General features: G+C 49.8%; 2 protein-coding genes across 2 annotated transcripts in view; one reads left to right on the top strand and one right to left on the bottom strand.

Moving 5' to 3' along the window:
- The window catches only part of LOC147663847 (long-chain-fatty-acid--CoA ligase ACSBG2-like), a 159197-nt gene that overhangs the window by 74373 nt on the left and 71079 nt on the right, over positions 1 to 13745 (top strand). The window lies entirely within an intron of this gene.
- On the bottom strand, positions 6792 to 11422 carry LOC147663848 (uncharacterized). Its single transcript, XM_086950154.1, has 2 exons — positions 10057 to 11422; positions 6792 to 6898 (listed from the first exon to the last, which is right to left on the bottom strand). Exons 1-2 carry the CDS (start codon positions 11420 to 11422, stop codon positions 6876 to 6878), a joined length of 1389 nt encoding a protein of 462 aa, XP_086806280.1. The 3' UTR covers positions 6792 to 6875.

Here is a 13745-nt window from a genome sequence, read left to right on the forward strand (position 1 = left end):
GGCGAGGTGGAAGAGAGCAGCAGATCAGCAGAGGGAGAAAAGAAGAGAACAGGGAGTTAGAGAAGGAGTTGGGTGGCAGACAGCAGCAGATTAGCACAGGAGAAGAGAACAGGGAGTTAAAGAAGGAGGTGGGGTGAAAGAGAGCAGCAGAACAGCACGGGAGAAGAGAACAGGGAGGCAGAGAAGGAGGCGGGTTAAAGAGAGCAGCAGATCAGCTCTGGAGAAGAGAAGTGAACAGGGAGTTTGAGAAGGAGGTGGGTGGAAGAGAGCAGAATAACAGCACAGCAGAAGAGAACATGGAGTTAAAGAAGGAGGCAGGGTGGTATAGAGCAGCAGAGGGCGTGAGGGTGGAAGAGTGGTAGAGTGAGGGCAGTATAGTGAGGGCGGTAGAGTGGTAGAGTGAGGGCAGTAGAGTGTGGGTGGTAGAGTGGTAGAGAGGGTGTGAGGGCGGTAGAGTGGTAGAGTGAGGGTGGTAGAGTGAGGGCAGTAGAGTGGTAGAGTGAGGGCAGTAGAGTGAGGGCGGTAGAATGAGGGCGGTATAGTGGTAGAGTGAGGGCGGTAGAGTGAGGGTGGTAGAGTGAGGTCAGTAGAGTGGTAGAGGGAGGGCAGTAGAGTGAGGGCGGTAGAGTGGTAGAGTGAGGGTGGTAGAGTGAGGGTGGTAGAGGGGTAGAGTGAGGGCGGTAGAGTGAGAACGGTAGAGTGGTAGAGTGAGTACGGTACAGTGAGGGTGGTAGAGTGAGGTCAGTAGAGTGGTAGAGTGAGGGAAGTAGAGTAAGGGCGGTAGAGTGAGGGCGGTAGAGTGAAAGCAGTAGAGTGGTAGAGTGAGGGCAGTAGAGAGAGGGTGGTAGAGTGAGGGCGGTAGAGTCATGGAGTGAGGGCGGTAGAGTGGTAGAGTGGGGGCGGTATAGTGGTAGAGTGAGGGTGGTAGAGTGAGGGCAGTAGAGTGAGGGCAGAAGAGTGGTAGAGTGAGGGCGGTAGAGTGAGGGCGGTAGAGTGAGTGCGGTAGAGTGGTAGAGTGAGGGCAGTAGAGTGAGGGCCATAGAGTGGTAGAGTGAGGGTGGTAGAGTGAGGGCGGTAGACTGGTAGAGTGAGGGCCGTAGAGTGGTAGAGTGAGGGTGGTAGAGTGGGGGTGGTAGAGTGAGGGCAGTTGAGTGGTAGAGTGAGAGTGGTAGAGTGGTAGAGTGAGGGCGGTTGAGTGAGGGCGGTAGAGTGGTAGAGTGAGGGCAGTAGAGTGGTAGAGTGAGGGTGGTAGAGTGAGGGCGGTAGAGTAGTAGAGTGAGGGCGGTAGAGTGAGGGTGGTAGAGTGAGGTCAGTAGAGTGGTAGAGGGAGGGCAGTAGAGTGAGGGCGGTAGAGTGGTAGAGTGAGGGCAGTAGAGGGGTAGAGTGAGGGCGGTAGAGTGAGGACGGTAGCGTGGTAGAGTGAGTACGGTACAGTGAGGGTGGTGGAGTGAGGTCAGTAGAGTGGTAGAGTGAGGGCAGTAGAGTAAGGGCGGTAGAGTGAGGGCGGTAGAGTGAGGGCGGTAGAGTAAAGGCAGTAGAGTGGTAGAGTGAGGGCAGTAGAGTGAGGGTGGTAGAGTGAGGGCGGTAGAGTGGTGGAGTGAGGGCGGTAGAGTGGTAGAGTGAGGGCGGTAGAGTGGTAGAGTGAGGGTGGTAGAGTGAGGGCAGTAGAGTGAGGGCAGTAGAGTGGTAGAGTGAGGGCAGTAGAGTGGTAGATTGAGGGCGGTAGAGTGAGTGCGGTAGAGTGGTAGAGTGAGGGCGGTAGAGTGAGGGCTGTAGAGTGGTAGAGTGAGGGCGGTAGAGTGGTAGAGTGAGGGTGGTAGAGTGAGGGTGGTAGAGTGAGGGTGGTAGACTGGTAGAGTGAGGGCGGTAGAGAGGTAGAGTGAGGGTACTAGAGTGAGGGTGGTAGAGTGAGGGCGGTAGAGTGGTAGAGTGAGGGCGGTAGAGTGGTAGAGTGAGGGCAGTAGAGTGGTAGAGTGAGGGCGGTAGAGTGAGAGCGGTAGAGTGGTAGAGTGAGGGCAGTTGAGTGAGGGCGGTAGAGTGGTAGAGTGAGGGCGGTAGAGTGAGGGCGGTAGAGTCAGGGCGGTAGAGTAGTAGAGTGAGGGCAGTAGAGCGGTAGAGTGAGGGCAGTTGAGTGGTAGAGTGAGGGCAGTAGAGTGGTAGAGTGAGGGCAGTAGAGTGAGGGCGGTAGAGTGGTAGAGTGAGGGCGGTTGAGTGAGGGCGGTAGAGTGGTAGAGTGAGGCAGTAGAGTGAGGGCGGTAGAGTGGTAGAGTTAGGGCAGTAGAGTGGTAGAGTGAGGGCGGTAGATTGGTAGAGTCAGAGGTGGTGGTAGGTGTAGGAAGGTGGATATCTGACTATGGTTGCCCCCAACTTTTTGCCCGGTGTTTTGCTGGTTTTTCGACTTAGTTGACCTGTGACCCTGCTATTCAGGGCCCCAGGCCCACTGCTCTCTCTGTAAAATGGATTGTAATGTACCCTAGGTACATATCTATTGGATACTGAGTCACCTTATCAGTCCCTGTACAGCATACCTTAGGTATCCAGGGCATATGTGTACCCAGGGCCTACCAGGGGCTGCAGCATGTATTATGCCACCCCTGGCTGGCCACCCAAATCTGACACAACTGTCTGCACGACAGCTGGGGCAAGGTGGTGTAATCACCCTTTGCTTTAGATATAGTATTCCTATATATATAGTATTCAATACAAATCACTATAACATAACATATCTAACCCTAAAATGGACACATATATTCCTATCAGTCACTCCTATGGCAGGCCTTATCAATCCTGAAAGCAGAGTGCTTGGAATTATGTGAGATGGTGCTCTGGCATGAGCTGAGCCCATTTGCAGCTTGCGGAACCAAGTCCAAATAGCTGTTCCATGATAACGCGTACCATATACTCTTAAGTGCATTATAATCCTCACGGTTATTTGCTAACTTTGGTATCGCTTTATCAAAACATGTCGAGTAAGGTGTCATACGAATTGGAATACTAACCCCTCGCCAATTCTTGTGACGGGGTTAGCATTCCACCCTTCTAGAGGGACACGACATGTATGTAACTGTGAACCCCGGTTAAAGTTAACTCGAGCCTCAGCATCACAAAATGGATGCTGCCACCACAGACACAAGTCTGACCTCCTGCTGCTGGGAGTCCTTCCAGCGAGGAAAGCTCGGACAAAAGGTTTCCTGTCAGGGGCGGTGCTAGCACCATCCCAGACAGGGTTTTGTGTATCCCAGGTAGGCAGGGCTGAGAGGAAGGTGACTGCAAGTGGCACCCCGGTGCTCACTGTGCATATGCCAGCTCAAACCAGTTCCAGGGGCACCCCAGCCCCTGAGCTGGGGAGAGACCGGACAAAGGAGAGGGGTGTAACCACCCCCCTCCTGGTCCCACCCATGGGCAGGACCTAGTCACGGGCCAGCCCCTTTTCTTAGGATAAAGGTAGGAGCGGGCCCCCTTCCCAAATTAGATAATCTTGAATCTTGAACTACTTTCCACGAAAGGAACTCTTGACATTCTCTGAAGACTCTCCCTTGTGGCTAAGGAGTAGCCACCCTGCACCCGCAGGCACCACCTAAGCATTTGCGGTTTGCTGCACGTCCATCCTCTGGATCAAGACTGACCAGCTCGACGAGACCCGGATTCCCTGGCATCTCTGACTTCTACCTGCATCATCAGCCCAGCTGAGATTCCTGGGTGTGACGAGACCTGAGGGATCGGCCATCTTCAAAATCTGCACGACGCTTAACCAGCACGACCGCCGAGGGATCCTCGAGTGAGTGCACTGTGATTTGAGAAGCCCCAACCCCGGGCAGCTCCAGCACCGAAGTCCAGCCCCCCAGCATCCACGAGATCTGCGTGGGGCCCTTCTGCTCTTTTGCTGCTTGCCACGTTGTCCGGTCACTTGCCCGTTGGCCAGTGACCCTCCTGACGACGTACCACGACGTTTTCACCGCTGGTCTGGTTGCTCCAGACTGGCCCTTGCTCCCTTCCAAAAGAGGAGCACCCCGGACCCTCCTGGTCCACTCCAGACGCCATTTTGACTCCACCGCGTGGGCTTGCCTTTGCCAAGGTTTGTTGCTCCAAGCTTGGATCCAGCATCGCCGACAGCAGACACCCTCGTGGAACAGCTCGCACCCCCAGCCTGGTTGCCGACAACGCCTCCTGGCCCGTGTGGCTGCAGAGTCCAGCGTCGCCCACTCACCTGATCACGGTGACCTCATCCGGTGCCAACCTGGTGCCTACACAATCACTGGCTAGTGATTGAGAACTGAGTCCCCTCTGCTTTCAGGTCGTCTTCATCACCGATCCAGCCTTGGATCACACCGAACATCTTCACTGGTCGCCTGCCAGCAACATCTTCTTTCAGGCTCCATAGACTACAACGAGGATTCCCGACGTCTTTTGAACCCTATGCAGCCGCAGCCCCTGGGCTAGGTAACCCGAGCATTTCAGTGCTCCAACGCAGGTTCACTATCCAAGTGTCCAGATCCATTCTCGTTTTTAGTCTACCTAGTCGGATTCGTCCGGAAACAGTAACTTTAGAATTGCTAGCATCCATAGACTTTGTCCCGCATCCCGCGTAAGAGTTCACACTCTGCACCCGATCTCCCTAGGCCTCCTGCTCCTAACCTTAGGGTTCAGTAAGGTAGTCCTAGCGGTCCTGAAGCCTCTGGATTGTGTTACTCACCTGCTAGCATTTCGCATTCCACTTTTAGAGTATATGGTTTTTCGTGCCCCTCGGGCATTTGTGTAAATTGTGCAACTTGTAGTATTTTCTTAAGAGTTTTGTATTGTGCTCAGCTCCCTGACTCATAAAGAGTTCAGGGTAGACTTGTTATTAATAAATATACTTTATTTTTATAACAACTTGTGTGGTGTCCTTTCACTTGGTGTTCAAGGGGTATATGTGATGGTAAAACAGCTGGCTTAACACGCCCTCTAGAGTTTAGCCTAAAGACTGCTTTTGTCCACGCTACTAGGATAGCTGGTCTATAAGGTTGACTTACAACCAATCATCAATAAGGGTCGTTTGGAATGATACACAGTGATCACTAGAATAGTGAGCACTATATATCAGGCCAAGTTCTCACATTGGTGTGCAGCGGTTGGGATTTGAGCTTGCTGTTGTTTTATCACACACGTATCCTAAGAATATCATTTGAAAGATCACATAAGTACCAAGGTACATATAACTTAGCTTAGAATACTCTGAGTTCTACTGAACCAGCGGTTGTAGTGTAACAGGGCCTAGCACACCCTGACTACTGCGGGGTGCGCCCTTCCTCAATCTTCTATCAGGGCTCTCACCAGGGCTGCGCCACACCATCCACCATCTGCTATAGACCCCACAAACTCCAATATGCCATCAGCTGCAGGGGATCGCTGGCTCAATCCGCCTCCCTGGGGGTTACACTACTGTAGCGGACCAGGAAACTGCACCAGAAGGGTAGGCTTTTTTAGAGAAACTGAGGTGCTTACCAAACGTTTACGGGAAAGGGAGTACCCGATGGGCCTCCTCAAACGCGCAAAGAAAAGGGCATGGTATTGCCCAAGAGACCAACTTCTCACTCCAAAAGAAAAGGAAACAACCAGCAACCAACTGGTATATGTTACCACCTTTCACTCCAAGAGCAACGAGGTAAAGAAAATCATCAAGAAACTATGGAGCCTAGTCGCTACAGAACTCAATATGAGTGAAAATCCGCTCTCTGCCTTCAAGAGAGGACGAACTTAAAAGACAGTGTGGTGAAAGCATACCTTGAACCTCGAAAACAACCAGACCTGGGAGACCAGCTAGACTTCCACCAGTCCTTGGCCACTTCAAGTGCGGCACATGCAAGGTATGTCCCTTATGCTTGGAGGGACAGACTCTAACACATGGAAACAGAACTTATACATTACCCTCTCTAACGAACTGCAACACCTCCAATGTAATTTACATTATCCTGTGTCCTTGCGAAATGCAATATATAGGCTAGACCACACAGAAAGCCAAAACAAGAATTCTGCAACACATGAGTCGCATTAGATGTAAGACACCAGGAGCACCAATGGTTGAACATTGTATAAAACCACAACCACCCACCGGAAAGCCTGAGATGGAGGATATTGGAGAAAATCAACCACAACCCAAGAGGAGGTTCCATGTCAGCCGCTTTGAACAAGAAAGAATGTAAATGGATACATATCCTAGACTCAGTTGCCACAGGCCTGAATGAACATGAGGAAAGTGCCAAGCAAATGGGCGTGCTCTAATTCCTTACCTACCCCAATCATGGTCCTCGTAGGGACCCATTACATTCTTGGTTGCAACAAATGCACAGGTTTGCCATAACATACACTCAAAATAAAGTGTGATCATAGTGTGCATATATAGTTTTAATGCAATTAACTTGGCATGCACCTGTAAGGAAATTGGCCCGAAATTACAGGTATATACTATCTGTGCATAATGTCACTTCCAACTGAACAGATATGCTTTTACTGACATTTACCAATATCGTGTACAATACTGTGGCAACAAACCATGTATAGACAATTTTGTAATATAACCAGCCTGGTATGTTTTTAGTGTAATTGGCCCGACATTTTAAGTATAATGAGAAATTTCCTAGTTACCACAAAGGAAAGTTTCAATTCTATTAAGGAGGCGGAGGCGAGGATTTTGCTAGTCCTTTCTCCATTTTATTGGACAGCAAGTTAGAAGTACAGAAAAAACATCACATCCAGGACTACCCAAACCAACATGGCAGCGGTAGCCCTGGTAACGTAACAACCAATCAGAGTCCAACAGTTCGTATATATGGAGTCCCAGCTGTTAGTCCTTCCTCTTTCGTGGGAGCTGCCGCAGGGAAGAAGTCATCCAACCACTAGTCCGTCTTTTGATCGGAGCCTAGGGAAGAGAACCAAATAATAATATCTCGTCCAGAACAATGTCGAAGAATTCAAGAACATTGCAATGGAGTAACAAAACGAAATGCCTGATAGAACTTAATCAACATTGCACAGCTTATCAATGAAAACATTAAAACTCAGAAAAAAGGTATACTCCCTTAGACGAAGTAACAAATCATAGTCCAGTTCCGGGAGGGCAGGCTCGATAAGGCCTGGGTGGGAAAATCCTCGCCTCCGCCTCCTTAATAGAATTGAAACTTTCCTTTGTGGTAACTAGGAAATTTCTCATTCTATGTCAGGGAGCGGAGGCGAGGATTTTGCTTGTTCAAAGCCTACTCACCACCAACGAAGCAGCCTCATGGATTGGCTTAAAGTAGTACTTTTTGAAAGTCGAATCTGAGGACCAATCCGCTGCATTCATGATATCCTCCAGTCGTCCACCTACCTGAATAGCCTTGGAAGCTATTGCACCTCTAGTGGAATGAGCCCCAAAGTCAGTGACGCTAATTCCAGCTTCAGACATTATCCACCTGACCCATCTGGCAATGGTGGGAGAGGAAACTGCCTTGAACGGCTTCTTAACCGCTATAAGTAATTGTCTTTCGCCCGGAGGGCGGAGCTCAAGAGTAACATCCTCATATGTCTTAAGGCAACGAACAACACAGAGCTTTGGCGAATCAGGGAAAGCCGGGTAAGTTACTGACCTGGTATTACATTTAGTTCTTCTTGAAACAGTAAATGTAACCCCTTCTGGGGTAAAAACCCTGGCTGAGACGTCCAGTGCACGAACATCTGAAGCACGCTTACATGAGATCAAGCAGAGGAGAATCGCTAATTTGGCCGAAAGCTCCTTGCGGGAAAGGTATTGATTATCCTGCCAGGACTTTAGAAAATTCAAGACCACATTAACATCCCACAAACCTGAATAACGAGGTTCTGGGGGTCGCGAAAGGCGGATACCTTTAAGTAGTTTACAAACCCAAGGCTGCTCACCAACCGGAGAGCCATCAACGAGAGCATGCCCAGCAGAAATTGCCGACCTGAAAGAATTAATGGTGCTGTACGCCAATTTCTTTTTGAAAAGATCAGCGAGGAAGTTAATCACGTCGGTGACAGAGGAGCCCATGGGATCCAGGTGTTTTCCCACACACCAACGAACCCATCTGTTCCATGCAGATCTATACCGCTTAGTGGTGTTAGGAGCCCAGGCTCCTCGAATGAGGAGCTCAGCGTCTCTCGAAAGCGAGTCACAAGACCAACGTCCCCTGAAATCCTCCATGCCATGAGACGTAGATGGCCCTGGAGAACCAGCGGATGCGGGTGACCCAATGGATCCGTCAGAATGTGGTCGAACGACGGAAGCCGAAGAGGCTTGTCCCAGGATAGTTCTAAAAGAGAAGGGAACCAGCATTGAGCTTTCCAGATTGGCGTGATCAGAATCAGAGAAGCTCTCTGCCTGCGGACTTGGGCCGCCACCCTTTGAATGAAAAGGAAGGGGGGAAACGCATAAGTTGGAAACAGGGACCAGTCCTGTAGGAAGGCATCCACTGCTTCCGCCCCCGGATCCGGTTTCCAGCTGTAGAAACGGGGAAGCTGGGCGTTCCATCTGGACGCAAATAAGTCCATTACTGGAAGACCCCAAAGGTCCGAAATTCTCTGAAATACTGAAGGATCCAGTCTCCAGTCGCTGGCATCCCGGAAATTCCTGGATTGCCAATCCGCAACAGTGTTCAGATCGCCTGGGAGATACTCCGCCGTGACAGAGATCTGGCGAAGAAGGCAATAGTTCCAAAAGTCTTTCGCAAGGTCCGCTAGAACCTTGGAGTGCGTGCCTCCCAACCGATTGATGTACCTGACCGCAGTCGTGTTGTCCATCCGAAGAAGCACACAACACGAAACCTTGGTCGAGGTGAAGGAGCGGATCGCGAACGAGCCCGCAAGGAGCTCCAGACAGTTGATATGGAGATGAAGTTCCTCCTCCGTCCATCTGCCGCCCACCGAGAGGGAGCCGCAACGGGCGCCCCAACCCTGGCGACTGGCGTCTGACTCGATCACCAGATCCGGACGGGAACCGAAAATCGCCTTCCCGTTCCAGGCATCCATGTGATCTAACCACCAGAGGAGCTCCGATCGGGCTTCCAGATTCAAGGAAATCAGTTCCGAGTAAGTAAGACCCTTGCGGAGGTGAAATGCCTTCAGTCTCTGAAGAGCCCTGTAATGAAGAGGGCCTGGAAAAATGGCCTGGATCGATGAAGAGAGTAAACCCACAATCCTGGCCAGTTGGCGGAGGGATACTCGATCCCGCCAAAGAACCTTGCGAATCTCCTTCTTGATCTTGGAGATCTTTTCGGAAGGAAGGTGAAGAGTCGCATCCGTAGTTATGATCAGAAAGCCAAGGAAAGTCATTTCCTGTCGAGGAAAGAGATCCGACTTCTGGGCATTGATGATGAATCCCAGAGACTGAAGGAGGGTTATAGTAACCTGAAGATGGTGAAGAAGGAGGTCCTTGGACTGGCACATTAAAAGAATGTCGTCCAGGTAAACAATCAGACGAATCCCCAGGGTCCGGAGATGTTCTACCACCGGGCGCAGGAGCTTGGTTAAGCACCAAGGTGCTGAGGAAAGACCAAATGGAAGCGTAAGAAATTCGTAAACCTGATTCCTCCACAGAAACTGGAGGAATCGACGATGAGGAGGAAAGATTGGAACCGAAAGATAAGCATCTTTCAGGTCCAACCGAACCAACCAATCGTTCTGTAACAGAAGGTCCCTCAGAAGATGGATGCCCTCCATCTTGAAGTGTCTGTAAACCAGCCATTCGTTGAAGGAGCGAAGGTTGATTACAGGTCTGAACCCTTTGCCTTTCTTTTCCACCAGGAAGATATTGCTGAGGAAACCGTTTGGATGAAGCGCCGAGGGGATAATGGCGCCTTTTTGTAACATCGCCCGAACCTCTAAATCGACAAGTTCTTGGTCTGAGACAGAAAACACTAGAGGACGAGGACGAGAAAACTGAACAGGGGAACCGTAGAATTCGATGTGAAACCCCTGAACAGTCTCCAGCACCCAAGGATCTGAAGTTATCGACGCCCAGGCCTGGGGAAATAACGCTAATCTTCCCCCCATTTGAACCAGAGAGATGATTCGAAATCTTACCATTAAATCCTCTGGAGTTGGACTGGAATCCACCACGACCTTTGCCTTGGCCTCTGCCTCCTCTGGAGGGGTAAAAGGTACCCTGTCGTCCATCGTTCCAGCCGTTATTTCGTTTGTACTGGCCTCTATTGGGGCCTTGCTGGACCTGACGGCCGGAAGAGCGACCCCTGCCTCTGCCGGCCCCGCCAAAAACCTTTCTGGGGAAGAACTTTTTCATCGAAGCCTGAGCCTTGTCCAGAGCTGAAAAGGTTGCCACAAACTTCCCCAACTCCTTTACAAAGGGGTCACCAAACAAAGCACCCTGAGCAACAGGGCCTGCCTCCGAAGACGGCAACTCCCCTAGTTTCGGGTCAATCTTAAGCAGTAAGGAACGTCGCCGTTCTGCAGAAAGCGCGCAATTGGCATTGCCAAGAAGGCACATTGCCCGTTGCGACCAACCAGCAACGTCATCAACAGACATCGGTAAGCCCGACTCCTTAGAGCGTTGGGCCGTCTCAATAATTTTAGTGAGGGGGCCCACCACATCAAGGAGTTTATCTTGACAGGCTTTCCACGACCTATCAATACCCTTTTTAGGGTCTTTGATATATTTGGCAAAGAAGGTACACAACTTGGGATCAATCTCAGGAGTGCAAGCTACTCTAAAGGGAAGGGAAGGGCGAGGGCACTCAGAGCGCAAACGGAGTCGGACATCCTGAGGTAAAGGTTGTCGGAGCTTAGCTGCGACATAATCAGCAGTAGACTGCTCAGGAAACCACTCCGATAACCTAGGTCTTACAATGGTAGATGGGTCGAACATATTAGGAGGCGCAAGATCACCCTCCGTAAGACTAGGAGCACTGGGCTTAGGGCGCCAAGACCTGCTCACATCAGAAAAATCCTCTGAGGAAGCATCCTCATCCTCATCTACGTATTCGTCCTCCTCGTCATCTCCCTCAAAGGGAAACCCTTCCTCCGGGTCAAGGTCCTGGGTGGCAAAACCACCAGTCTCTCCGGGTGAGTCTTCCCCCCGGTAGGGTGCGCTTCTAAGCGTGCGCGCACTCTTACGGAACACTTCAGATAATTTACTGAAGCCCTCCAGGTGCCCCGCGTCACGCTTCCTGGCCGTACGTGGTAGAGCACACGGAACACCACTGGGCCCTGCCCCACTGTCCCCAAAAACACCAGTATCATTCTTAAATACATGGGCCGACAGTCTGTTTACACTGTCCTGCAGAGGTGCCAGAGCCTGGGCTATTGCCGAAGAGAGAAGCCTGTCAACCTCTGCAGGAGGGTGTAAAGGGGTCAGTTGTGGCTGAACATTAGGAGCCACCACCTCAACAGTTGAAGGACTGGACTGCATATTAGCAGAAAAACTGGTACCCATACACAAACACCCCAACTAAATACAAGGGGAAATCCCTTCACACAAGTACCAGGCAGGTTAACACACAAGAAAACCTGAAACACCAAAATTCTGACAGAGATTATAAGTAAATTCACAAATTTTCAGTCAGAAAATACTTCTTGCCGTCTAAAACGGCGTCAGTGTGAGGGAAGAGGCTGAAAAATGACAGAAGCGCAATGCCTCAGCGCGTTTCTACTCAAGCGCGAGAAGCGCTGAGGAGAACAGCTGATCGGCGTCAGAAGCCGACACCAAGATCGCGCACGCGCGAAGAATGAACGCTCGGGCTGAAAGCCTACCGCGTTATAGAAACACAGCCAAGAATAAGGCAAAGTCAAATACAAATAATCGCTATCAAATAAAGCTGTCAACAATCACACAAAACACTGCCACGACAAAGATATGAAGAGCGTGACTTATCTTGCCGAGGCAGCAATGGAGAAAGAGGAAGGACTAACAGCTGGGACTCCATATATACGAACTGTTGGACTCTGATTGGTTGTTACGTTACCAGGGCTACCGCTGCCATGTTGGTTTGGGTAGTCCTGGATGTGATGTTTTTTCTTTACTTCTAACTTGCTGTCCAATAAAATGGAGAAAGGACTAGCAAAATCCTCGCCTCCGCTCCCTGACATAGAATTCTATGTATAATGTCATGATTTTCCAATGATGAGCGATCTACTAACCAATCACACCCTGCCTGACTGATGTGGTGCATCCTAATAGTCGAACATTAATGATTTCTGCTTCCCCGAGGTCTCCCGAGGTGACACGTCATCAGTTCACATACCAATTGCGTGTTACACTAGATGACGCTACTGGTTGCCAAGCAACGACGCTACAGCACCTACGTGCCGGCGTCCTCACAGCTCACTCTCAAACAAAGTCACTGACAGACAGAGCCCGATAAGCTAGCAGATGGCAGCGAATCAAAGGAACTACGTGCCGGCGATACAATCTCTTCACCACTAGGAAGCGGGACACCCGATTTAGCCATGCACTCCGACGGGTAAATCAATAGGCACCGCGCAAAGGGATCATCCAACCACTCCTCTCCCCCCCTCCTTGGGTAAATCGCGCATATTCAGCGGGTGTCTTTCTAATCTCCACCGGACTAAAAAGCGGGGCAATCGCTCAAACTTTATAACACCCGATTTAATTATAGAAACAGACGGTTTTCCCACGACAGGCACCGCTAAGAGGGACATTTTAAAATAACATCCTCACTTTTGAATAAATGCATGCAACACCGAGGCCTGCTCTACTGCCGCGAGATTCCACCTCGTAGTATTGCACGTTCACTTTTCACATCCCGGTTATTCTCCAGATAGACCTCATGTAATTGAAACTTTCCAAGAGGAGAAGGTCATTGTCCCACTCCTTCTCTTCCACAGATTACTAGGCCAATGTGTGCCCCATCCTAACAGGCGATTTACTACGACTTGTAAAACTCTGGGTAAGTAAACCCACGGTCCATCCTGATTGTCGATTCATTCAATCATATAACCCCCCTGACACACAACCTGTTACTTCAATTTCAGACTGTCGTGCAACACATCCCTGTCTTGATAAAGACCCGCCGCAACCTCAGACATAGGCGCAGAAGGGTCGAAACGACGACATTCTGCCAAGGCCCATTCATTACCTCTAGGATTCCGCATAAACTGAAAGAAACTTTGTGAATCTCTAGACACCCATCCGTACATGGCCTCTGACAAAGAAAAGAGAATTGTATATATATGTATAGATTTATTGTATAGATTTTGACTCTTCATTGCACATATCACTTCACTATGTGATCACTATTCACCATTATCACTAGTTTTGCACTTTATATTCACTTTGACAGTCGTTGTATGAATTGTTTGAAATATTTATTGAATGAATTCAGTTCCGATAAATACAAAAATACAACGAATAAGACGCTGGGCCTTTTTTTATTAATTGCGAGGTTCGTGAATTGTGTTGTCTAATAGGGGGTTTTTTCTTTCCGTTCTATTACAATAACAGTAATCGGAATTAGTCATGTTTCTCACCCGACAGAACCATTTTTATATTAATCATTAATTACCCAAGTTCCGAGGGACACAGGGTCACCCCTTTTTCTTGAATTACCAAATAAAAGCACCGGCAAAGCAAAGTTTGAAAACCGCACGATAATAGGTAGAGATGCAGGAAACTGTACAATAAGCAATGAGAAGGTGAAACTGTGCAGTGCATGCTACAGGAGTGTTGCGTGGGAGACCCTCACCCTTTTTTGGCCCTACACCACCATTCTACCAGTATCCAGTGGCACAGTGGGAAA

Source organism: Lissotriton vulgaris, unplaced genomic scaffold (genome assembly GCF_964263255.1).
Source record: "Lissotriton vulgaris unplaced genomic scaffold, aLisVul1.2 SCAFFOLD_2881, whole genome shotgun sequence".
NCBI classification, from domain to species: Eukaryota; Metazoa; Chordata; class Amphibia; order Caudata; family Salamandridae; genus Lissotriton; species Lissotriton vulgaris.